The sequence below is a fragment of the Miscanthus floridulus genome, chromosome 2 (assembly GCF_019320115.1).
Source record: "Miscanthus floridulus cultivar M001 chromosome 2, ASM1932011v1, whole genome shotgun sequence".
NCBI lineage: Eukaryota > Viridiplantae > Streptophyta > Magnoliopsida > Poales > Poaceae > Miscanthus > Miscanthus floridulus.
The window spans coordinates 179,227,999-179,252,822 of NC_089581.1; the positions used below are offsets into that span (position 1 = coordinate 179,227,999).

General features: G+C 48.1%; 1 protein-coding gene and 1 pseudogene across 1 annotated transcript; one reads left to right on the forward strand and one right to left on the reverse strand.

Moving 5' to 3' along the window:
• Nucleotides 1–17,657: 17,657 nt before the first annotated feature.
• On the forward strand, nucleotides 17,658–19,592 carry LOC136537525 (uncharacterized; annotated as a pseudogene).
• Nucleotides 19,593–20,031: 439 nt separating this feature from the next.
• Nucleotides 20,032–24,283, reverse strand: LOC136535899 (protein MODIFIER OF SNC1 11-like). Its single transcript, XM_066528334.1, has 6 exons — nucleotides 23,942–24,283; nucleotides 20,956–21,015; nucleotides 20,736–20,858; nucleotides 20,593–20,650; nucleotides 20,417–20,470; nucleotides 20,032–20,316 (listed from the first exon to the last, which is right to left on the reverse strand). Exons 1-5 carry the CDS (start codon nucleotides 24,145–24,147, stop codon nucleotides 20,441–20,443), a joined length of 477 nt encoding a protein of 158 aa, XP_066384431.1. The 5' UTR covers nucleotides 24,148–24,283; the 3' UTR covers nucleotides 20,032–20,316; nucleotides 20,417–20,440.
• Between the last annotated feature and the right edge of the window lie 541 nt (nucleotides 24,284–24,824).

A 24,824-nucleotide genomic window follows, 5' to 3' on the forward strand; every position in this document is an offset into this window, starting at 1 on the left:
ATTGAGTTGAACATTCTTGCATCACCGGTCATGTGTTGAGTGCACCCACTATCAAGAATCCAATGCCTTCCTCTGGTTTTGTAATTAACCTACAAAAGAAGATCAATTCTTTTTAGGTACCCAAACTTACTTGGGTCCTTAAAGATTAGTCACTAAGCTCTTTGGTACCCAAATGGCTTTCTTCTTTGAGCCCATCCATGGTTTACCAATGAACTTAGCCTTTACACTATTTGTACCTTTAGTAAGCACATAGAAAGAATTAAGCTTAATGGAGGATACATTAGCTTTTTTGCTCTTGGTCTTGCACTCATGCTCTTTATGACCAACTTACTTGCAACTAGTGTAAAACTGACCATTGTTCTTCACAAAACTAGTCATGTGAGGAGCAAAGGCTGCCTTGCCTTTCTTGGGGGTATAGCCCAATCCCTCTTTGTAGAGAGAAGCCCTTTGGCTACCCAAGCACATAAGCAAGCAGTCCTCACCACCATAGGCCTTAGCCAAAGTGTGAATGAGCTTGTTGACCTCCTTCTTGAGGTTCTCATTCTCAACCATTAGTGAGGCATCACAAGTGAAACCATCACTACTAGATAAGGTGGAAGTAGAAGTACTACAAGAAGAGTTAGTGGGAGCAATAATGATAGGCATAGATAATGATTCATCAATTATATCACAAGTTAAACCTATGTTGCAAGTTTCAACATGCTTCTTTTTATTTTGCTCATCAAGCAAAGAGGAATGAGCTTTTTCAAGCTTCTTGTGAGCCTTACCAAGCTTCTCATGGGCTTCCTCTAGCCTCTCATGAGTTGCTTTGAGCTCATCAAGGGCTTGCTTAAGGGCTTTTACCTCCTTATTCAAGCTCTTGCATTCCCTTCTCTTAATGTCAAAGTGTTCTTTGGCATCTTCTAGCATGTCAAATAATTCATCTTTAGTAGGTTCATTATCATCACTATCACTATCATTTTCATTATCATGTTCATCATCACTTCCATCATCATCACAAGTTTGTACCTTAGTGGCCTTAGCCATGAAGCATGATAGAGTGTCGAAGAGAGAAGACTTCTCATTGATAGCAATGCTTGCAAGTGTCTTCTTTTTGGTGGTCTTGTCATCATCACTATCATCATCATCACTTGAGGAGGCATCACTATCCCAAGTGACCACATATGAACCACCCTTCTTCTCCTTGAAGGTCATCTTGTCCTTCTTCTCTTTCTTTTCCTTTTTGTCCTTCTTGTTCTTGTTGTTGTCATCATCATTATCACTATTGTATGGACATTAAGCAACAAGATGATTTTTGCTTCCACATTTGAAACACCTTCTTGACTCTTTCTTGTTCTTGGATGAAGATTTCTTTCTTCTAGCATGATACCCTTTCTTCATCATGAACTTACCAAATTTCTTTACAAAGAGAGCCATCTTCTCATCATCATCATCATCATCATCATCATCATCATCCCATGAGCCATCATCTTCACTTGATGTTTCTTGCTTTGCCTTGCCCTTAGATGATGTGGCCTTGAATGCCACACTCTTCTTCTTCTCATCCTTCTTCTCATCTTTCTTCTCCTTTTCTTCTTTCTCGTCATCATCTCTATATGTATCATCGGTCATTATATCTCCCAACACTTGGTTTGGTGTCATGGTGTCCAAACCACTCCTCACTAGAATAGTGACCAATGTGCCAAATCTTGAAGGCAAACATCTCAAGAACTTGTGGGAGAAGTCCTTGTCCTTCACCTCTTCTCCAAGTGCTTTGAGATCATTGACAAGCACTTGAAGCCTATGGAACATCTCTGGCACACTCTCATCCTCCTTCATCTTGAAGCTTGCAAACTTTTCTTTGAGAATGTATGCCTTCGCACCCTTCACGGCTTGAGTGCCCTCAAATGATTCCTCCAATTTCTTCCATGCCTCATGAGCTCTCTCAATATTCTTGATTTGCTCAAATGTTCTTTCATCCAAAGCATCATGGATGACACTAAGAGCAATGTCATTATTTTGGAGTAGTATTTCTTCGGCGGCGGTGGGAGCCTCTTCGTCTTCAATCTCAATCTTTGTCTCTACCACCTTCCAAACCTTCCTATTGATTGACTTTATATAAGTTATCATCTTAGCCTTCTAATAGGGATAGTTGGAGCCATCAAATTGGGGTGGCTTCTTTGTGTTGTTGATTTGAGACATTTTTGCACCGAAGGATGTTAAGCCTCAAATCATAGTGACCTCGGCTCCGATACCACTTGAAAGGTCCTAATGGCTAGAGGGGGGGTGAATAGCCTATTAAAAATTTCTATAACAACATTTAACAAACCGGTTAGACAATTATGAGGCGAAGCAAGTGTTGCGCTAGCCTACTAAAAAGCAAGCCATCTACCACAATTCTAGTTTATATAGTTTCTATCCACACAATAGCTATGACACTACACTAAGTTAGTGTGCTCTCAAAAGCTAACTAAAGAGTCACACTAACCAAACTAACAAGCTCTCTAAAGAGCTTGACAACTAGTTTGCGGTAAAGTAAAGAGAGTGAGCAAGAAGGTTATACCGCTATGTCGAGGAAGGAGCCAATCAATCACAAGAATGAATAACAATGAAGACCAATCACCTCGGAATCAAATGATGACACAATGATTTTTTACCGTGGTTCACTTGCTTGCGGCAAGCTACTCCTCGTTGTGGTGATTCACTCACTTGGAGGTTCACGAGCTAATTAGCATCACACGCCAAATCCTCAATAGGGTGCTGCACAACCAACACAAGATGATGACCACATAAGCCATGAGCAATCCATTAGAGTACCTTTTGGCTCTCTGCTGGGGAAAGGTCAAGAACCCCTCACAATCATCACGATTAGAGCCAGAGATAATCACCACCCTCCGCTCGACGATCCTCACTGCTCCAAGCCATCTAGGTGGCGACAACCACCAAGAGTAACAAGCGAATCCCACAGCGAAACACAAACAACAAGTGCCTCTAGATGCAAACACTCAAGCAATACACTTGGATTCTCTCCCAGTCTCACAAAGATGATGAATCAGTGATGGAGATGAGTGGGAGGGCTTTGACTAAGCTCACAAGGTTGTTATGTCAATGTAAATGGCCAAGAGAGTGAGCTTGAGCCGGCCATGAGGCTTAAATAAAAGCCCCCACAAAATAGAGCCATTGTACCCCTTCACTAGGCACAACATGGGGTGACCAGACGCTGGACCTCAGCGTCTGGTCACACGATGTGTGCCACGTGTCCCCTCTCTTCAAATGTTGATCGCCTGATCTCAATGGTCAAGTCCAAGCGCTTGATCATCACCATGGCATCACCATCATCATGATCTTCATTTGCTTCACCACTTGGAATGTGCTACCTATCTCATGATCACTTGATAAACTAGGTTAGCACTTTAGGGTTCCATCAATTTACCAAAACCAAACTAGAGCTTTCAATGATTAGTTGTCACCAGCTCAGAGGACCACCATCGAGAGGATTGAGGCTAGTCTTGGTAGTCCACCTAGGACCATCATGCTTGGGGGACGGCATGCCTCTTTAGAGGAGAGTCAAACTCAGGGGGTGACTGAGCAGCTGACACAATCAGTAGAGCAGATAGAGGATGCTCAGCAAAGAGAGCAAGTTGAGGAGACAGAGCAGGCAGCACAGCCATAGCTTCGACACTCCAGTCGCACATGTACTCAGGTGTCACTAAGGCCTTAGACATAGAGGCGGGGCTCTCATCCACCTCCTAGACCATAGGGTCCACCTCTGGTTGTTCCCCTTGACATGAGGGCAGCCACAGCCAGATAGGTGCAGCAGCTATGGTTCATACATTTTGAGGTTTGGTTTTTGTCAAAGCAGGATGAGCGTGCCTCAGAGCACTTCTACATTGTGTTGTAGGAGGTCTTCTATAGTGTATATCTCAATAACGGTGTTGCCTTTAGATCTTAGTGAGTCTGCTCCTTAGAGTCTTTAGTTGTAGCTGTAGGTGAGCAGATCCATCCTCACCTCACTTATCTGCCTAGCTTGTCAGATCTCCTTAGATGGACTGGTCAATATGTTCCATCTTGGGTCTGTGAGTTCTACTCCTTGTGGATTGACCTGAGACATAGGTTTATTCATTTTGCTTTCTGAGAGGGCGTGACTACAGGCTCCAGAGCTCAGGCATTAGAGAGATACTAAGGATTCTAGTCATCTATTCATCTTCATGAGGCATGCTATTGATAGACAGAGCCTTTGAGATGCCCTCATGGCGAACTTGTGCCAGCTATAGATCTTATCAGGCCTTGCTTCACAGAGCCATTTAGTGAAGGGTCAAGTAGGATACCACATGACCTTACACCTATAGCTTGGCTTCTTGATGCTATTATGAGGAGGACTCTACTTCCGAGGATGGGCTACCATGAGTGCCTAACTCAAATGCAGCTCTGGCTAGTGCATTACATGGTGTCTCAGACTGTCTTTGATATTTGGGATGTGATGCTTTCAGAGATGGAGGACACACTAGCAGAGGGCTTCAGAGGTCACCGTCAGCTACCTTATGCTCATTGGATCACTTTCTTACTGCGAATGGCAGTTCCACACAAGTCCCCAGTGATAATGGCAGAGTGGACAGGTGCCACTACTGAGTTTCCACAGTATGACATGAGCCAGATGCTACGTCACAGTCGTGCAAGGACACCTCGCTAGCTGAGTCATCGCCCAGAGGTACTAGAGATAGCAGCTCAGTAGAATGAGATCATTAGGGGCATCACAGAGATAGAGGAGGTGCAACTTGATGCACAGTAGGAAGATGAGGTCGAGACCAATCCAAGTGATAGCCCAGACAATGACTATCAGCTGATTCCACAGATGGCACCTTGTCCACATGACAAAGATGCCAGTGGCTCTAGCTTAGGTCCACCACATCCACTATAGACCGACCTGACACTCCTAGCTATTCTTGAGCGGATGAGGCAGGATCAGGCATGCCAGGCATAGGAGACCATAGTTGCACTTGCTCAGGTTCAGGCATGACAGAATGAGTTTCAGCGGCAGCAGCAGGCCATGCAGTAGCATCAACTTATGATTCAGCAGCAGTTACTCGGCTTTATGTAGCATGTATTCATTGCTATTGGGGTTAATCCTCAGTAGTCTATAGTTCAAATAGGCTAGCCTACCACCACCACTCTAGTGACTCTAGCTGTACAACCCAGTGGGCTTCTGAGTTAGGGACAACTAGCTCCTCAGTTTGCCTCACCTATAGAGCAGGTGTCTTAGTGGTTTGCTTCACCAAGGATAGCTCAGGGTCCGCACTTTACTCCTATTGTTACGGGCTTCACTCTGACTCAAACTTCTTTGGCGTTAGTGACGGATACCCCAATCTCTAGGAGTCTCGACACTACCTTCAGTGAGCTTATAGGGTAGCCTACACCTCTAGTGTTCTGAGTCTCTATCCCTACCACAACTGCTCTAGTTACCGAGACTACCGAGACAATTCCATTGTCTGTTGCATCATTCGAGCCACCTTAGACAGTCACTCCTACACTTGAGGGCTCAGTGACAGCGACAGCAATAGATGTGGCTACCCTTCCTACAGTGACACCTATAGAGTCATAGGCCATGCCAGTTACTAACTAGATCCAGACCGCTTCACCTTCACTTCTAGCTACAGAGGGTCAGACCTCTCAGAGTTCAGGGTCAGAGGATGATGCAGCTCAGTTCTAGGTCTCTCACCGCACCTCAGCGCCCGACTCAACTGCTCCTGTCCTACCATCTGACCTTTAGGTTTTGGTGCTTGACACCAAAGGGGAGAGGGACTGAGTATGTTAGATTTAGGGGGAGCGTGTGCGATTGACTTGATTTTTTGGTCTTTCGTGTGTGATACTTCGTGTATTCATGTTTACTTTCATGCATTGTATTATATACATGTGATGGTGAGACTTATGTGACATTTGTGCTCTCTACATTGTTTTATATATGTCATGTCACTTGGTTATGCTCATTGGCTTTGCTTCCACGTTTTACTCTGATTCAGATGAGCTTTACTTCATGTACTCATACTTAATTCATATCTTCTGAGTATATGTTGGTCTGAGTCATATAAGCATGCCTAATCCTTTTGTTCTTATTGTTAAAAGCTTATATGAACCAAGAATGTTGAAAACCTCACTCATCTCTTCTACATACTCGAGGTTGTGTTGTCATCAATCACCAAAAAGGGGAAGATTGAAAGCATCTAAGCCCCCAGTTGGGTATTGGTGATTAATGACGATACAATATTACTATGACTAACGTGTGTTTTGCAGACGCAATTTGAGTTATGTCATGGTAATGGAAATTGATTGGGCAATCATGATAATCACGCCCCTATCGATAGAAATCATTTTAGTTTTCAAAAGATGGACGATAAGGTTAAGGATGGACTAGTTCTAAGTACCGTTTGGTGTTGGAGAAACACTTAGAGTAGTATAGAACTTTGTTTTTTTCCCTTTAGCCATACTATTAAGGGGGTATGGACTAGTAGCTTAACCTAGGTGAGTCTAATGGATTAGGTGTGAAACCCTTTGCTTCCTTGATGCATACTCGGGTATCATCAAATAGCGATGAAAGAGTCTGACCAGCTCACGACGTCTTTCATCACCCCATTCGGATCGTTCTGTTACATCGCAATGTTGTTTGGTCTGAAAAACATGGTGGCTACGTATCAGCGTTGTATGCTCAAGTGTTTCGGTGACCTCATCGGGCAAACCATTGAGGCCTACATAGACAACATTGTGGTCAAGTCCAAATGGGCTGACCAACTGGTAGCCAACCTAGAGCAGACCTTCGTGAAACTCCAACCAAACGGCATCAAACTCAACCCCGAGAAATATGTTTTTGGGGTCCTGAGGGGTATCCTGCTAGGTTCTATCATCTTTGAGCGTGGCATCAAAGCCAACCTGATGAAGATCTTGGCCATCATGAGGATATGCCCAATTCAGAACATAAAGGGGGTACAACAAGTTATAGGGTGCCTCACCACGCTCAGCCACTTTATCTCGCGCTTGGTGAACGAGGTCTCCCCTAGCTTCTAAAGAAAGTCGACCGCTTCGAATGGACGCCTGAGGCCCATGAGGCACTTGACAAGGTCAAGCAGCTCATGACGAAGGCCCCGATCCTGGTCCCCCCAACCGATAGGGAACCACTTCTGCTCTATATTGCGGCCACCACACAAGTGGTCCGCGCCACCCTGGTGGTAGAACAAGAAGAAAAGGGACACGCCATCAAAGTGCAACATCCCGTGTACTTCATTAGCAAGGTCTTATTTGATTCCAAGACTCGCTACCCCAAAATCCAGAAACTCCTGTACGCCGTCCTTATCACCAAGAGGAAGTTGCATCACTACTTCAAGTCGTATCCGGTGATGGTCATGACATCCTTCCCTCTTAGCGAGGTCGTCCAAAACCGGGATGCCATAGGAAGAATCGTGAAGTGGGCACTCGAGCTGATGGGTCAAGGCATTTCATATGCCCCTCGGATGACCATCAAGTCCCAAGTGCTGGCTGTTCATTGTAGAGTGGATTGAGATCCAAATACCACCAGCAGTCGTCGACCAAGAGTACTGGACGATGTACTTCGATGGATTGCTGATGAAGAAAGGCACCGGCGCAGGGCTAGTCTTTGCTTTGCCCCTCAGAGTACACATGAGGTACATGGTTCGCATCCATTTCCCCTCTTCCAACATTGTGGCCGAGTATGAGGCACTCATCAATGGCCTACGTATCGCCATCGAGTTGGGTATCCGATGGCTTGACGTCCAGGGCGACCCATAGTTGGTCATCGACTAAGTCATGAAGGAATCAAGCTGGCACAACACCAAGATGGCTGCATATTGCCGAGAAGTCCGCACCTAGAGGACAAGTTCGATGGCCTTGAGCTCAATCACATCCCAAGGTGTCTCAATGAGGTGAACGATGCGCTAGCAAAAATGGCGTCCGGGCGAGAGCTGGTGTTGACGGACGTCTTTGCTAGTGATCGGTATAAGCCCTCGGTCCGCTATGAGGAGCCAGAACAGACCGGTGATGGGTCGCCTGCCCTAGGCTTGGGGGCTAACCAGCCAATGGCTCCATCCGACCCCGAAGTCATGAAGCTTGATGAGGATCCAGCGATGGAGCTCGACCCTTTGGCTGACTGGAGGATGCCTTACCTCGACTACCTCCTCTGTGAGGAACTACCGATGGACAAAACGGAGGCTCGGTGGCTCACGCGTCATGCCAAGTCCTTTATCATCATTGAGGGTGAGCTCTACAGGCGAAGCCACACCGGGATCTTACAGCGTTGCATCCCCATCTAACAAGGGAAGCAGTTGCTAAGTGATATCCACGGTGGGGTCTGCGAGCACCATGCCACACCTAGGACCCTAGTTGGAAACGCATCTCGATAAGGCTTCTACTGGCCAACCGTAGTAGCTGACACTGAATAGATTTTATGCACATATGAAGGGTGTCAATACTATGCTTGGTAGACCCACTTGCTGGCCCAAGCACTCTAGATGATCCCCATTACATGTTTGTTCATGGTCTGGGGGCTCAATCTAGTTGGACACCTCAAGATGGCACCCGGGGCTATATACACTTGCTTGTCGCTGTAGTCCGAGCAAGCTGTGTTGTTCTTCCTTGACATCATCCATCGCTTTGGAGTCCCAAACTCTATTATCATGAACAACAGCACGTAGTTCATCAAGAAAAAGTTTCTTCAATTCTGTGATGAATACCACATCCGCATGAATTAGGCCATCGTGGCGCACCCCTGCACTAACGGGCAGGTCGAGCACGCGAACAGCTTGGTCCTACAAGGCCTCAAGCCTAGGATCTTTAACCGGTTGAACAAGTTTGAAAGACAATGGGTCATGGAGCTTCCCATGGTGCTCTAGAGCCTGAGGATGACCCCCAGCTGGGCCACCGGCTACATGCCATTCTTCATGGTCTATGAAACCAAGGCTATCCTCCCGACCGACCTCAATTATGGAGCGCTGAGGATTAGGGCATATGACGAACAGGGAGCCAACGCATCTCTCATGGATGCCATGGACCAGCTAGATGAAGCGCATGATGTTGCCCTCCTCCGCTCGGCTAAGTACCAGCAAGCATTGCACCGGTACCATAGCCATCGAGTGCAGGGCCAGGCCTTCAACGTCGGGGACCTGGTGCTCCACCTCGTCCATAGCAACAAGAATCACCACAAGCTCTCTCCGCCATGGGAGGGACCATACATCATCGTGGAGGTTCTCTAACTAGGCACCTATAGGCTCAAGACCATCGACGGCGAAGTCTTCATCAACCCCTAGAACATCCAACAACTACATCGCTTTTACCCTTAAATCTACGCACGCTTTCTCTTATCGTTTTCACTATCGACTCCTCGATCTTTAGTGACACTAGACCCTAGCAACAGCAAGGGGCTTAGGACCATCAACGGTGAAGTCTTCGTCAATGCCTAGAACATCGAACAACTATGTCGTTTTTACCCTTAAATTTATGCACGCTTTCTCTTATCGGTTTCACTATCAACTCCTTGATCTTTAGTGACACCTGACCCCAGCAACGGCAAGGGTTCGGGCCTCACTCGGGGGCTAATAAGAGCATATCTATCCGGTAGACATTCTCTATGCCCAACCCTTTCTCACGTAAAGATCTAGAAGCAAGGGTTGCAGAAACAAACATTGAGTAAAACTGGTCAGACCGCAAGAAACATACACCCCAGTGGCTATGACGTTTTTGCTCACCAGCATGATCAATGTTTTTTGCCCGCACCTCGATCTTTTTAGCCTTAACTACGGAAAGAGTCGGAACACATTAAAGAGTACATCTACCCGACAAACATTCACTGTGCCCGACCCTTTCTCATGTTAAGATCTAGAAGCAAGGGTTATGGAAACGAACGCTGAGAAAAACTGGTCGGACTGTAAGAAAACCTACGCCTCAGTGGCTACAACATTTTTGCTCACCAACGCGATCAGAGTTTTTTCACCCGCACGCCAAGCTTTACAGCCTTAACGACAGAAAGGGTCGGAACGCATTAACCTTTTTATACAAAAAGGAGAGAAGGGATAAAAATCTTTTTGGCCATAACAAAATTTAAGAGCTTGTCCACTTATTATAAGTTTGCCGCCTGACTTATCTACCTAACTAATTTCTTGGGGGGATGATCCCATCCTCTATCTCCGTAGGTAAGTCCTGTGCCAGAGGGGCCACCTCCTTCTTGATGTCGTCTGGCTCGGTGTTGGTGTAGATAGGCGCGAGAACCATCATAGGTAAGGTGGGGTATGAAGCTAAAAACGCTCCTACGGCCCATTTAGGCCTAGGAGTTCGAAGGCTAGCCCTCCGATAGGTTCACAGCCACTTCGGGGCGACCTCAAAGTGAGGAGTGGAAAGGGATGAGCCCACTAGCGGCCAGTACCTGGGCGCACGAGCACTATGGGCATCCTGGCCCACTTTTGAGTCTTGGTCGGATCCCTGTCCATGGTTTTTCTCGAAGAAAGGCAACGATCCCTCGAGATCGGTCGAATAGACCCAAGAACTATATGGATTGGCCACTTAGAATCTAGATTCAGTCACCCGCTGACCCATGCTGGACCCTCACAAAAGGGAAGTCAGGGCCCTACTTGAACTAGTCCGTTAACAGCTCACCATGCACCATGTTTTGTCCATCGAGGAAAAACATGGCACGGCCTAGCCCCTCTATTTTATCAACAAAATGCTTGAGGGATGACGATCACAAACACGAGCTGACCCATCGATCGAACCTCTACAACGTGCGGGGGCTTGAGGGAAGTTGGACTCACAAGGAGACTGAATGCACAGTCATAGGACAATGGCTTGGATCTTAGGGAGGGGCACGCACAAAAACTAAGGATAACGTTTCTCAAACAAAAAAAATGCTTTCTCTTACCAGTTTTGCTATCGTCTCCTCGATCTTTAGTGAAACCTGACCCCGACAACAGCAAGGGGTCGGGCCTTAATCAGGGCCTGATAAGGGTATATATAGTCGGGCCTCACTTGGGGGCTGATGAGGGTATATATATATACTTTCTGAAATAGTCGCCGTGCCCGACCCTTTCTCACGTTAAAAACCTAGAGGCAAGGTTTGTGGAAACAAACTCTGAGTAAAACTGGTTGGACTGCAAGAAACCTACGCCCCAACGGCTATGGCACTCTTGCTTACCAGTGTGATCAGAGTTTTTTGCCCACACCTCGAGCTCCACAGTCTTAACAACAGGAAGGGTCGGAAAGCATTAACCCTTTTTTACACATAAAAAGGGAGAAAGAACAAATTTGTTTAAATGAAACAAAAAGGGGTGAAGCTTGTCTGCTTATTACAAATGCGCCGCCTGGCCTATCTGACTAAACTAACCCCTCGGAGGGATGATTTCATCTTCTATCTTGGTAGAAAGGTCATGCACCAGGGGGCCACCTCCTTCTTGATGTCATCCAGCTCGGCATCGGTATAGACGGGCGCAAAGCCTTGGCTCATCATCGCCAGATCGATGTTCTCATAATGAGAACAAGCGATCACAGACGATTGGTGAATGCCAAAGCAAAGCATGTCTCTTGCCATGTCATGTGCCCAGTCCATGATCCAGGTGGCACGAACCGTGAGTGAGCCTGTCTCTAGCTCTGGGGCCAGCTCAAGCTCATCGTAGACCAGCTAGACGACGACGCGTAGATTGTCGTGTTCGTTGCTCGCCTTCTGGAGGGTGTCCTTCACCTTGCTAAGCTCCTTCTCTAGGCCATGGCTCTTCACCACCTCCACCCTGAGCTTATCATCAAGGCCTGCCCAAGTCACATACTAACCGTGTCAAAAGGCTTACCACAGATTCTAGGGAGAAAGACAACAATAGAAACCAGAGACTTACTGTTCACATCTATCCAAAGCTTGGGCACCTCATTGCGTTATTGGGTCACCTTAGCCTCCAGGCGCTGGATCTCTTCTTGGTGTTGATCGACCTCCACGGTGAGCCCAGCGTACATGCCCTCGGTGGAAACCTTTAGGTCCCTCTCCATCTGAAGCTCATCCTCATGGTGGTTGATCTGCCACTGAGCGTCGGCATGCTCTTGGCGAGTCAGGTCAATCCCCGTGTGGAGCTTCTCTATGGCCTAGAGCAAATCATCCCGCTTCTTCCGTAGCCGCTCATCCTCTACGACATCCATGCACATCCTCTCGATTAGGGCAGTGAGCTTCTCCTCGACCTTGCAGGCATCGTCGCGAGCGTCCTTCTCCTTAACTCAGAGGTCAGCCACCTCTCGGTGGTAGGGGCAACCTTAGCCACCTCCTAATGGGTGGCGGCAAGCTATGTGGCCATCCCCTCACTCCGCCGTGTCTCCTCAGCAAGGAACTAGGACATCTCCTGGCTATGGACCATAAGGATCTATGAAGAAGACAAGACTTAGAGGCGCAAAAAGAGAACATGAGGGTTAGAAGCACGATCATGTCATACCTGGCCAACCGGGGCGACAATGTCATGCATCGAGCTTAGCATGGTGGTTAGGCCACAAACCGCGTCCCCAACTAACATGTGGACGCTCCCCCATTCCCTCTCCTCTACTGCTTCATCGAGGGCAGCCACCTAGACCAGAGACCAGGACGTCCCCACGCCAACCTCAAGTGGTGCCGACCTATCTTGCGGTGGCAGCTCCTCTAGAGTGGCTCCTCTAGCGATAGAGGGGGCGTGTGATGTGGACACGGAGGCCTACCCTATCACCACATCCGTGAAGGATGCCATGGGTGCACCCCCTTCCATCCGCCTCGTCACGGACATAGCCACCTGCATGGACGATGGCACCGACCATGCTGCCTTCACCTACAACATCAAGGACACGACCAGCCACACCATGCCCGCCACGGGAGCCCTAGACGCGCCCTCCTTGGCCTGCTCTCCCATGGATGCAGCCATCGGCTGCGCCTCCCCAGTCGACGCCATGGCCGCCCTAACGCCACTCATGCTCAACACCGGTGCGGCACCAGCAAGCTCCTAGCGTGTTTGTCGGAGGAGGATCTTTTTTGGAGCGAGCCATTGGAGAGCCCCACGTCCTCTGACGCTAGAAGGGACATGGCGGTTAGCTCACAACAAAAATTCGTTAAGACAAAAGGATGAAAAAACTCTTGACTCACCTTGATGCCATCATGCGAGGACGTTTTGGTTTTGGCTTGCCCAACCCTGGCTGCTCCTCGTCGGCACGTTGCCGCTTCGAGCCCTCCCTTGGCTCGGAGGGCTCGGATGAATTAGAGCAGCCACCTCCTGCTGACCCTAGAGGCACCACCGAGGGCTCGGACAGAGCGGGGCGACCTATTTCTACCGGCTCTGGGGCTACCATCGAAGGCCCAGACGAGGCGAGGCGACCTGATGGATCTGAGGCCATCGTCAAAGGTTTAGATGGGGCAGGGCTTTTTTATTCCGCCAGCTCCGGGGCGCATCCTCCCCCTCCTGCCCCGTCGCATGCCACAGAAAGGGCCCCACCTACGGTAAAGGTGGGTCCTCATCCCCGATGGCTGGATCATCCCATGGAATGGGCAACATGGAGCCATCCTCCTCCTCTTCTTCTTCCTCCTCCTCTTCTTCTGATGAACCTTGATGACGCTTCCCTTGTTGTAGCTTCGCTCGCTGCTTCAACCATTGTTTCTTCTCCTCGTCATCCTTCTTCTTCCTTTATTCATCCGTGGCATGATTCGCTGCCTTCATGGCCCGCATGCTCTGGCAGCGATGCGATAGAGTCCTGAAAGACTAAACCCGCCAGCAGCTTGATGAAGCCTGTGTTTGGCCGCATCACGGGATGCCCTAGGATCAGGAACACGGCGTTGGCCACCCCTGTGGCCTCATTGATGCGCTGTGTGACCTCACTATTGTGGAGCAGCCCCTAGGCGAGCATCATCCTGACGAGCTATGCATCGGGCGTCATCACATATAGTGGGAGGACGCGTGCCATCAGGGGCGCCACCCTCCTCGCGCGATACCCCCTGATGATGCTAGCCCCATGGAGGCTGTGGGTCTTTAGGAATGTGATGTCCTTGAGGAGGTCACACATCCTCTTCTTCTCCTTGATGGGTGGCCCCCATGGCCATGATGGTGGTACATCTTCGACTAGGTGCCCGAAGAAGATCAGCAAGGGAGCGATAGGGTCGTTCTTTAGGTAGAACCAATATGAGTGCCACCCCTTATTGGATCTAGAGAGCTGGCAGGGCATGTATTCGGCCGCCTGCTACCCCCAGAGGTGGATGCCCATGCATCCCAACAGCACTAGGGTCTCCCAGCCTCTCTCCTTCTTCTTGATCAAGGAGATAGAGAAGAAATATCTCCACAGCTCAAAGTGGGGCTTGATCCCTAGGTACCCCTCGCACATCGCGATGAAGGCCATGATGTGCTAGATCCCATTAGGGTTCAAGTGCTGTAGCTCGATTTGGTAGTGGTGCAGCAGGCCTTGAAAGAATAGGTGGGGAGGAACCACGAGTCCGTGCTCGTGGAAGAGCGTGAAGGAGATAACGTAGCCATCGGGCGACGCTGGTGCATCCTCACGACTTCGGTCCTCCTATAGAGAAGACCACGCTTGATGAGCCCCTCCATGTGCGCATGGGTAACATCGAAGTGGTACCATGAATCCATGGAGGATGGAGGTGGCTATGGAGAAGCAAAGGCGGCAGCGGAGAAGCAGAAGCTACAGATCTAGGGCTACGGCGCTGGATTAGGAAGCATGGCAGATTCGAACGGTGGTGGCAGAGAAACAAAGAAGGTAAGGTTGTGGTTTTGGTGTGTAGAAATGTAAAGGGGAGGTCGCTATTTATAGGACGGAGCGAGGCGAGAAGGCGAACCATCCACCAAGATTCACGTGTCCGCTGCGCCACGTCACGTCACCTCCCTCCGAAGATCATGAGCATGCTATCTCTGGTCGTGCCCTCAAAGGACACACCGGATGATGGTTCGCCCGTTCTATGGGACAAGAACTGTCGTAGGTAAGGAGGGATACAAAGCTGAAAATGCTCCTACAGCCCATTCTGGACTAGGAGTTCGAAGGCTGGCCCATCGATGGGCTCATAGCCGCTCCGAGGCACCCTTAGAGCGAGGGGTGGAAAGGGATGGGCCCACTAGTAGCCAGTACCTAGGCACACGAGCGCCATGGGCATCCTAGCCCACATTCAAGTCTAGGTCAGTTCCCAGTCCATGGTTTTTTCCTCTACGAAAGGCAACGAGTCCTTGGGACCAACCGAACGGACCCAAGAACTATATGGATTGGCTGTCAAGAGTCTGGAATCAGTCACCAGCTGACCCATGCTGGACCCCCATGAACGGGAAGCCAAGGCCCCACTCAGACTAGCCCGTTAACACTCACTGAGCACCATGTTTTGTCCGTCAAGGAAAAACATGGCACGGCTCAGCCCCTCCGTTTTATCGAAAAAAACGCTTGAGGGATGGTGATCACAAAGATGAGCCGGCCCTTGATCGGACCCTTTCTACGCGTGGGGGCTCGAGGGAAGTTGGACTCACAAGGAGACCGAACGCGTGGTCGTAGGACGACGGTGGACCGATCGGATCCTAGGGGACCGGAATCAAGAACGATCTTTCTGACCTCCCAAATCCTACGGTTATATGCCTCCAAGAAGACCGATCACGACAAAAGGGAATCACCGTCCTACTAGGACACGCCGTGGGCTAAAAAAGAAGGCCAAGGCCCTTAGAGTCCTCCCGTCTAGAAAAGCCTCCAAAGGAGTATTCTACTCCTTCGTAGGCTCAGGAGCTACTGTCGGGTATCGTTATTAGGGATACCCAAAGCAAGGAAGATAGCACCCATGCTGACTCCCCCGGATGGCTCGAGACGTATTAAAAGATCTTGCACGACCCCTCGGGTGCGGGCTCCATCTCGCCCGAACCTAAGGCCACGGGCTCTGTCTCGCCTGACCCTAAGGCCACGGGCTCCGTCTTGCCCGACCTTAAGGCCGTGGGCTCTGTCTCGCCCGACGGGAACCTATACCGCCGCCAACCACTCTAGGTCGAAGCGTATGGGCCTGGGTCAAAACACTGCTCTGACACCAAGAAAGAGGCTAGCACGCCTCGATGTAACCCGTGGCCATGATGGGCCATACTTGGTGATTCACATCAAGAACAGTGTTGGGCGTGCTGGTACTGTTCTGCCTAATCCTCGTACGGATGCTGACATGCGCGTCAGTTCACCACGGCGTCCGCCGGGACGGAGTGGAACACCATGACCGATAGATGATGCCTACGCATGGCGCTAGTGACGAATAGGGCCACGACATGGAGCCATCCCTGTTGACATCTATAGGATCAGCGGGACCCGCATAAAAGAAAATAAGGGCCTGGTAACCCTGGAAGCCTTCTTCTCTCTCGTTTCTTCTACTTTTCTTTCTCTGTAACCCACGTTTCCCTTCGTCTATAAATGGGGAAGCAGGGCGCCCCATGGAGGGGAGGGGCGAAAAATACAAGATCGGAACACAAGAGCACGACAAGAGCACACGGCTAAGCAGCAAGCGAGCTCTCAGCACCCGTTCACTCCTTCCACCAGAGACTTGGGATCCTCTCCCTCTCTCGCCTGTTTGTAACTTCTACTGCAAACCAAGTGTCGGTAACACGAGCAGCAGTGAACTAGACGTTGGAACGTTCTGCCTAAACCAGTATAAACCCTTATGTCCTCCGAGCACACCATCCGAGCCAGACGCGTAAATACAAATTTACTCATCGGTGGTCCAAAAACACCGACACAACCGGACAAGCGTGGCGGCGCCGCCGCGGGGCCCCTCGCTGGTGTGCGCGCTCGCCCGAGGTTGAGCGCACCGCCATCGAGCGTCCTTGTGACAAAGCCCTTGACTCCCGAGCCTGATGTGGAGGCCACGCGGTGGCGTGATCGACCGGCGCCGACGATTCGGATGCTCTTCCCGCACAACGTCGGAGCGACGCCGGCGGTGACAACTGCGATAGGTAAGTCCCTCGGTAAGCCCCTGTCCTCTCCGTCCGTCTTCTAGGGTTAGGGTTAGGGTTTAACTTGACTGGATTTGTTCGTTCCGATTCATCTCCTTCTAAATGCTAAAACTTAGACTACACCAAACTAGATCCGCACATCAACCTTGCTTTGATATCATTGATGGAATTTATAGGACCTCTAGGTGTAGATCTAGCGGGTGAAACTTAACTTAGACAAAGAACTTGTCGATGTACCTCCCAAAACGTAGTCGTGGCCATGGCGCCGCAGGGACGTGGCCTCGAGTGTCGGAGTAGAGGTAGCTGTGCAGTGGAGGCGTGATCCACACTATATTCGCTTGTTGGTTTTAGCCAGGCTCATTCAATCAGCCAACAGTGTTTTCCTCTCACAATAAACCAGCACCAGCCAGCCCAAACCAGCCTAGAAATCAACCAGCGAATACGCCGCCAGTGGCGGCGGCAAAAGCGGTGGCGCTTTCCGTCGCTCACAGCGCGCCCTCTCGATCGGACTAGGGCTAGGACGTCGGTAGAGCGCTAGCGGCTACAGTGAACCTCATATCTCGAGCCTCAGCCTCCACCTCCTATTTATAGCACTGCGCGACGGGAGTCCACTAACCACAAGAACGACTAAGCGCCCCTTATCCGGGCGCGAGTTAGGCCCGACTTCATCGGACCCAGCCAGGTCGAGATCAATCTAACGCTATTGGCTCACGTACTAATTGAACTCTTTTTCTCTGTCGATTTCATGGTCGGTCTGGGTCACAGCTGGATGAGCTAGAGAAGAAGCTCGCTGACGAAGTCAAGGTGAGGAACAAGGCGGAGAGGAGGCTCAGGAGGGCCATCAAGAAGCTGGAATCCCTCAAGATTCTGGACGTCGAGCTCTCGGACGGCTCCATTGGGTCGCTGTCCTCCAATGGCCGCTCCGGTCACCAGGCGCCGGAGGTGGAGGTGGAGGCGGAGGAGAGGAACAGCCCTGGCTCGTTGACCACTGATGGTTCTGTGCCATCCGCTCCTTCCGGAGACGCCGACGCCGACGCTGACAGGGACATCGCTAGAGAATCATCGGAGGGATCATGCACTCAGGTGAATTCGTCCTCCCAGGACGGGAGCTGGTGCTCCGTTGTGTCAGAGCAATCCCGGCCTGGTTCTTGCATGGATCTTGCCGGAAACACCACCAACTGCAGCTCAGAGGAGAGTGGCGGTGACCATGATTCAGAGAGGTACGCGTGCAGATCAACTCAATGCCAATTGGTAGTTAATTTTCTTGTCGATAAAAAGACACTTGCTTAATTTAGGGATTTATTTTTTGTTTTCATCATAGTTACTGGATTTCAACTTTCTTGTTACTATGGGCCTGTTTAGTTCCCCAGCAAAACGCTAATTTTTCAAGATTTCCCGTCACATCGAATCTTTGAACGCATGCATGAAGCATTAAATATAAATAAAAAATAAAACTAATTACACAGTTTAGACGAAATCCACGAGACGAATCTTTTAAGCCTAATTACACTATGATTGGACACTAATTGCCAAATAACAACGAAAATGCTATAGTGTCATTTTGCCAAAATTTTCGCCAACTAAACTAGGCCTATCTTTGTCTAGAGGAATTGCCTTCTTCCAGACTTCCAGCGAGAATTATGACAGCATTCCTCCTCTTAAATGTTTGCCTTTTTGGAGCTCCTGGATGCTAGCTCCAATTAGCGCTTCCCTTTGCCTTAGAACACTGGTTGCCTTTTAGTACTAGCATGCCTGCATGGGAGGTGGACGGACCAGCACTGCACCCATCAGGCTGAAGAGTGAAGCAAACCAACATGAGATTTTCCTTTTATCACATCGGTGTATGCTACATAGCTTCCCAAACGATTGTGCATTTGCAAAGCACATGACCACAAGTAACAACAAACGATAATAAGCAAATCTGCAAATGTAGTCCAATTTCCGGCAGCTATATTTGCAGTTTATTTCTCACACGTACTACTGCATGTATGACTCGTGTCATGTGTTCTTGTGCCAGGCAACACCTTGATGCATCTCAGCAAAATCCGAAGAAGCGTTCTACGAAAGCGACAACAGGCTAGCGCTTGTGCTAGTGGACCCCCAGCTCGTTGCAGTAGCAGCAGCAGACGACGACGGTCCAAGAACGCAGGACAACGAGACGCAGGCAGGAGAGGCCCGTGCCAGGAGTCACGAGGAAGAACGGCAGGAAGAAGAGGAGGCCAACAAGCTTGCGATCGTTCTAGCCGACCCGCAGCCTCAACCGGCCGCGGCCGCCGCTCAAACGGGGCCGCCGAAGCCGCACGGCGACGTGGAGTCCGTCCTCCTGGCGCTGCGGCGGGTGAAGGAGCAGCTGCGCCGCCGCTCGTCGTCGCCCACCAGGAACTCTACGACCACTGAGACCACCAGGCGCGCTGCACTACCAAACCGTGTGATTCGCTTCTACGGTGTCGAACATTCAGTTGTCTGCCTCCGTGAATTATTCGTAGTGCTGTTTAGGGTGGTGCATCTGTTCATTTTCTCAACCAAAGTGATTTTTATACATAGCTGTTTAGAGGAGCGTCTGTAGAGGATGGAATAAGATGGTTCATGTGGAGTCACTATTTACAAAAAGAATGAATCCAGGGACTCTATTTCTTTCTGTCAACTCATGAGTTTTTCGCACACAATGTGATAGAATAGAAAGAAGCGGGAAGTTTTCTAGTGTTAGCAATGTGTGTTTTAAGATAGAATCCATCGAGGAGAATAAGCGAAACTGGATCAAAAAAGCAGAAATCGATTTTTTGAAAAAGATTCGAAAAAAAGAAAGGAAGTAGAATTAGATTCAAGATAAAAGAAAAAAAGGTTTTAGTAATTAGTAGAAAAATGTAAATGAATACTTGCTTTTTTCTCCATTATAGATCGGATTTTTTGGCGGCATGGCCAAGTGGTAAGGCAGGGGATCCATACGATACGACCATACCGTCCCAGTAGCTTTTCGCAAATGGACCATTTATCCATGGACGAGCATCGCATCTGCACCGCATGCGTTATCTGTTACTCAGATGCCATGCTCCGTGATTATGGGTTTCCATATCCCGTTTCCTAGAGTTGTAGCAACAGAAACACGGGCACAACAAAAGAGGGCCACCTTGTTGTCTTCTAACAGTTAACTAGCCCAACTGGGGTACGTACATGGAAACGAAATCATTCACCAAGTATCGGCAGCCGAAGGTACATGACCATCCACAAACCAGGCAGCAAATCTAGCCACACTGCCAGTGCCCAGCAACTAAGAAAGTCATACACGGTAAACATCACTCAGCATGACTGGGAAACACATGACGCCGTTCATGTAATTAGTGGTGTACAAGCCATGGCTTCACCAAAAGTCTCCTAGGATAATATCTGAGACCTGCAGGAGACGAAGTTAATTCTTTTCATGTTAGGGAAACTACAAAAGCAGGTCTTGGTAAGGAAAACATTGTTCTGGGAGGGTAACAGCATTGTCTAACCTCATCGAAGGCGGAGTGCTGAAATCAAGCTATGCCTGTAACAGCGGCTGCGTCCTGTGCCAATCAAATACAGAGGAAGAGAAGAGCCAAATAAACACCAATTGGAGGTGAAAGTTCTGAACAAAATCATGTGGACTAGGTACCCAAAGTTCTTCACATAACCACGTAAAACATACCGGCTTCGAGCTGTCTTTGCCATTTTCCCGAGGTGATCCACTAGATGTATCTCCAAATCTGATGAAGTTGTGAAGAGATGAGCTGTTTTCTAGGTTCCACAGAGAATAATCAGGAATGATATGACACTGTCGCATTCACTAACCTTGCTGCTCGGGCCTTTCTTTTTTCTTCTTCCGCCTTATCAACATTTGTGCCCTGACCAAATCGTTCCAGACGGGCCTTTTTCTTAGCTTCCTCATCTGAAGAGGATGGGGCAAGGCCAAACCTGGCAATTCCATTCATTTAACCAAGCATCAGTACATTACTTGGGAGCATATGAAAAACCTAGAACGACATTAGAGGATTTTCTAAGATTAACACACCTCTCAGCCCTGGACTTCTTCTTCTCTTCCTCCTTTAAACTTGAAGATCCAGTCCCAAATCTTGTAGACAAGACAAATGAAATGCACTTTACTTAGTAATTGTAATATATATCATCTGGAAAGTTGATCAGCCAAACAGGAATGATCAAAGTTTGGAGTATGCTCAAATAAACGCAAAAGAACAGAGGCTCTACAAAGCTTGGTCCTTGAGTGGATTGAAAAGTGAAGTTGTGCTTGGTTTTAAGCAGCAACTCAACCTTATCTAGAACTTACATGAAACACTAAACAAATGAATAGACTATATCTCTGTATGAGACTACCTTTAGTTTCAGTGTAAGCACCCCAAAAGTATACAACACATATTTAATATTGTATAATGAAGTTACACGTCATATGCAATTAAGAGTTCAATAACACCACATCATCATTTTATTACCGAATCTTACCACTTAGAGCCTGTTTGGAAGGCCGGTTTTAGTAGATAAAAAAAAAAGGTGTAAAATACCAGACCAAAACTTTTCCAGGCCTGATCCAAAAAATCTGTTTGGATAGACTGTAATCAAAATCAATTTACACCGGTAACAAGCATTTACACCTGAAAAAAATATAATCACCTCTTGAGCCCACGCTAAAAAACGACGGAAGTCGGACTCTCCTCCATCGTCGCTTTGCTCTGTTTCTACTGATGCCCAATCTCTCTCAACCCCTCACGTCCGGCCTCAATCTGCGTCGTTCATGCGGCATGACAACCTCGATCTGCACCGACAAATCGACAATTTCCATCTCTAGTATGCATGAATCCAACTCAAGGCCACAAGAATAGCAACGAATCTGTGGCAGAGACTATGGAGAGGCTGCCTTGACATGGTGTGCGGCGTCAAGAACTGTCAAAACTCCAACCTCGCGATTCGATCTGCCGAGGACTTTGTCGGCAGATGGCAGCGCTGCGAAGGACAGCTGCATCCATGCTCCAGAACCACAAGCATCGTGGCCATGTGGCAGGGAGAATTCGCCAAGCAAGCAAGCCTGCGTGGCCAGACGGCGAGCTTATCCAGACATGGTTCCTTTATCTATTCAATTTTTTAGCATCAACTGGCTGCTAGGATTTTACTTGCGATCTCTCTTGGCCGTCTGTTGAAACTAGGATGGGCTCTGTCTATCGTTCTACTGAAATTCAAATGGTAATTTCAGTAGCCGCATATATGTATGGTTCACTATTACCCAAACAGCCATTTCCAGGGGTATAAAAATTGTTTCCATTCCGATGGTATTCCTGTGCACAACAAGTGTAATATATTTACGAGTGTAAAGAATTTGATATCATCCAAACAGGGCCTTAAGTAACAAAACTAAGGGCCCTTTTGGCATGGTTCCCATCGGCTCTGGCTTGCCATTCTCAGGTGAAGCCAGTTTTCTCTCTTGCTAAAATGAGCTAGTAGCCAATGGAACTGTAGCAGGAGCCTGAGCCAATGGGAACCATGCCAGACAGGCACTAATCTAGCCCACTCAGATCTGACTATCACTGAGGTTAGAACATCAAACCAAAAGTTAAAATCTAGAAGCAGGCTATAGGCTTGATGGCTCAAATCTAAACACTTATGGCTTAATTAGATAGGCAATATATCAAGTAACCTCCATACCTAGAAACGAAACAGACTGATATATTCTGAATTTTTATTTACTAGATCTTGCATCTAATTGTCCACGATCTTGCATGGTCATCTAAAGACTGGGCACCGATGAATTAAACTAAGTACCTAAATCTTTTGAACTCCTGACTGCCTATCCTACACAACATGCACAGAAACAATGGATGCAAATCTATGGTGAAAATTCAATACACAGGCAGTATCAAGGGGATACATGACCTACAAAACTAGAAAGGCTCAAGGTATCAACAATCAAGTAACTTAGTTATAAACTGCATGAAACACTTAAAACAATAAAACATCATTCATGCAAGGAACTAGCTGCTTAGGTCCTGAAATGCATTGAAATCTCTATGAACAACAGCAACAATTGGACACCTCATCGAATAATGCAAAGCACAAAATTGCTGCGACATCACCCACGTGCCTTGCAACATCGTGAATAACTGCAACCTCAGAAGAACACAGGTAGAGAACTGAAATGTATGGAGCTAGACCTTGTCTATGCACTTTATAGTACCCTAAAAGCCTAAAGTGTTGGAGCTAGACCTTATATGTGTTTGGTTGGTTGGATTTGTATGGATGGGATTGGACCATCCATGGATCACTGGCGTTTGGTTGGATGAATCACTGGGAGCAGTAAAACCATGGATAGGGAATATACCCCCACAGTGCTGGATTTCCTGGTTCGTAAAAATCTGGGGAACCAGCTTATCCATGTCTTCTAATCTTTGTCATTAGTAAATAAATTAAGGATGATTAGTAAGTTATATTATTACTTAGTAATTATGATGGTAGGATTAGTTTTGATAAGTGTTTATACATTGATTAGTGCATGTTTCGTGTGCTAATTAGGTTATTAGTTGTGCTAATTAACATATTTATTTTAAATTAGTGTTTTTCATGGCAAAATTAGTATTAGTGCATATTTATTAGTGTCTAATTAGTTGTTATTATTTTTAAATAATAGATATAATTAGGCAACTATTCTAATCCCATCCACTTCCATTCATCCAACCAAAAAAATGGCTTGTCCTATCCATCCAACCAAACATGCATCATGTACATCCTTATCCCAATATCCATAGATCGCCATATCCCATCCAACTTCGTCCTCGAACCAAACGCACCCTAAGTACTTTAGTACCCAAAAAACCTACAGTGTTGCAATTCAATACACACAGTGACCAAAACATGCATACTGCAATACCGCACATCTATTTTGTTAGGAGATTAGTGACATATTGTGCTTGAATAAACACTTTCCAATACGAACTACGGGATTTGTGAGGACAAATCCTCTAAACCCTAGGGAAGGGGATCCACAGAACACTTACCTCTCGGCGCGACTGCTGCGCTTTTCGTCCTCTGACATGACCACTGGCGTCCCAAACCGCTCCGCGCGGCGCATCTTCTTCTCCAGATCTGTGGCCCCGGCCACCGCGGTTGTTGAGGAGGCAGCGCTCGGAGCCACCTCTCCGGTGGCTGCGGCCTCCGGCGCAGGCGCGGCGGCGTCCGCGGTATTGGAGCTCTGAGTTGCCATCACCGACGGAGAGGGAGAGAGCTCGCCGGGGAGCTCGCGGTGACGAGAGGGATTTCTTTTTTCCTTTTTGTGTGCGCGTCGCTGCCGCTCTTTCCTTTTCACCTTTTCCCTTTTCCTTTGTGGACTTGCCTTCGGTCGGTCGCGGCTCGCCTCTTCACGGGAACGGGGGTGTTGGGTTGGGATAGGATAGGATGGGCCAAGGCCGTGGTTTGTGGCCTCTTTGATGTTGTTAGAAAAGTTCATTTAACATCCACAATGATCCACCTAGGCCCCCACCCCCTCTCTGGTCTCCCGTGCAGGCCCACGAGGCTGCAAGTCAAAATTCCCCTCAATCCCTCGAGTAGAACCGAACTAAGGACTGAACGTGCACAAGGTGTACGTGTCCGTCGGCAGAAACACGCACCCAAAAGTAACAATGTACTTATATAGGCTGTATGGCCATAGATAATATACCCCAACTAGACAAGTATAACCATTTTTAGTTTGTCCACGTTCGGACATAAGGTTGAAGCATCTACCGATCGGAAGCATCCAAATCCAACCAATTAAAGCAACTATAGTAAAGAATGCAATAAGCTAAGAAACTACAGCTCTAGAAGGACAAGAGTACGTCTAATAATAATATACGGTACGGTGTCTATAACCTTGGTCATCTTTTTTTCTATTTCATTTGTACT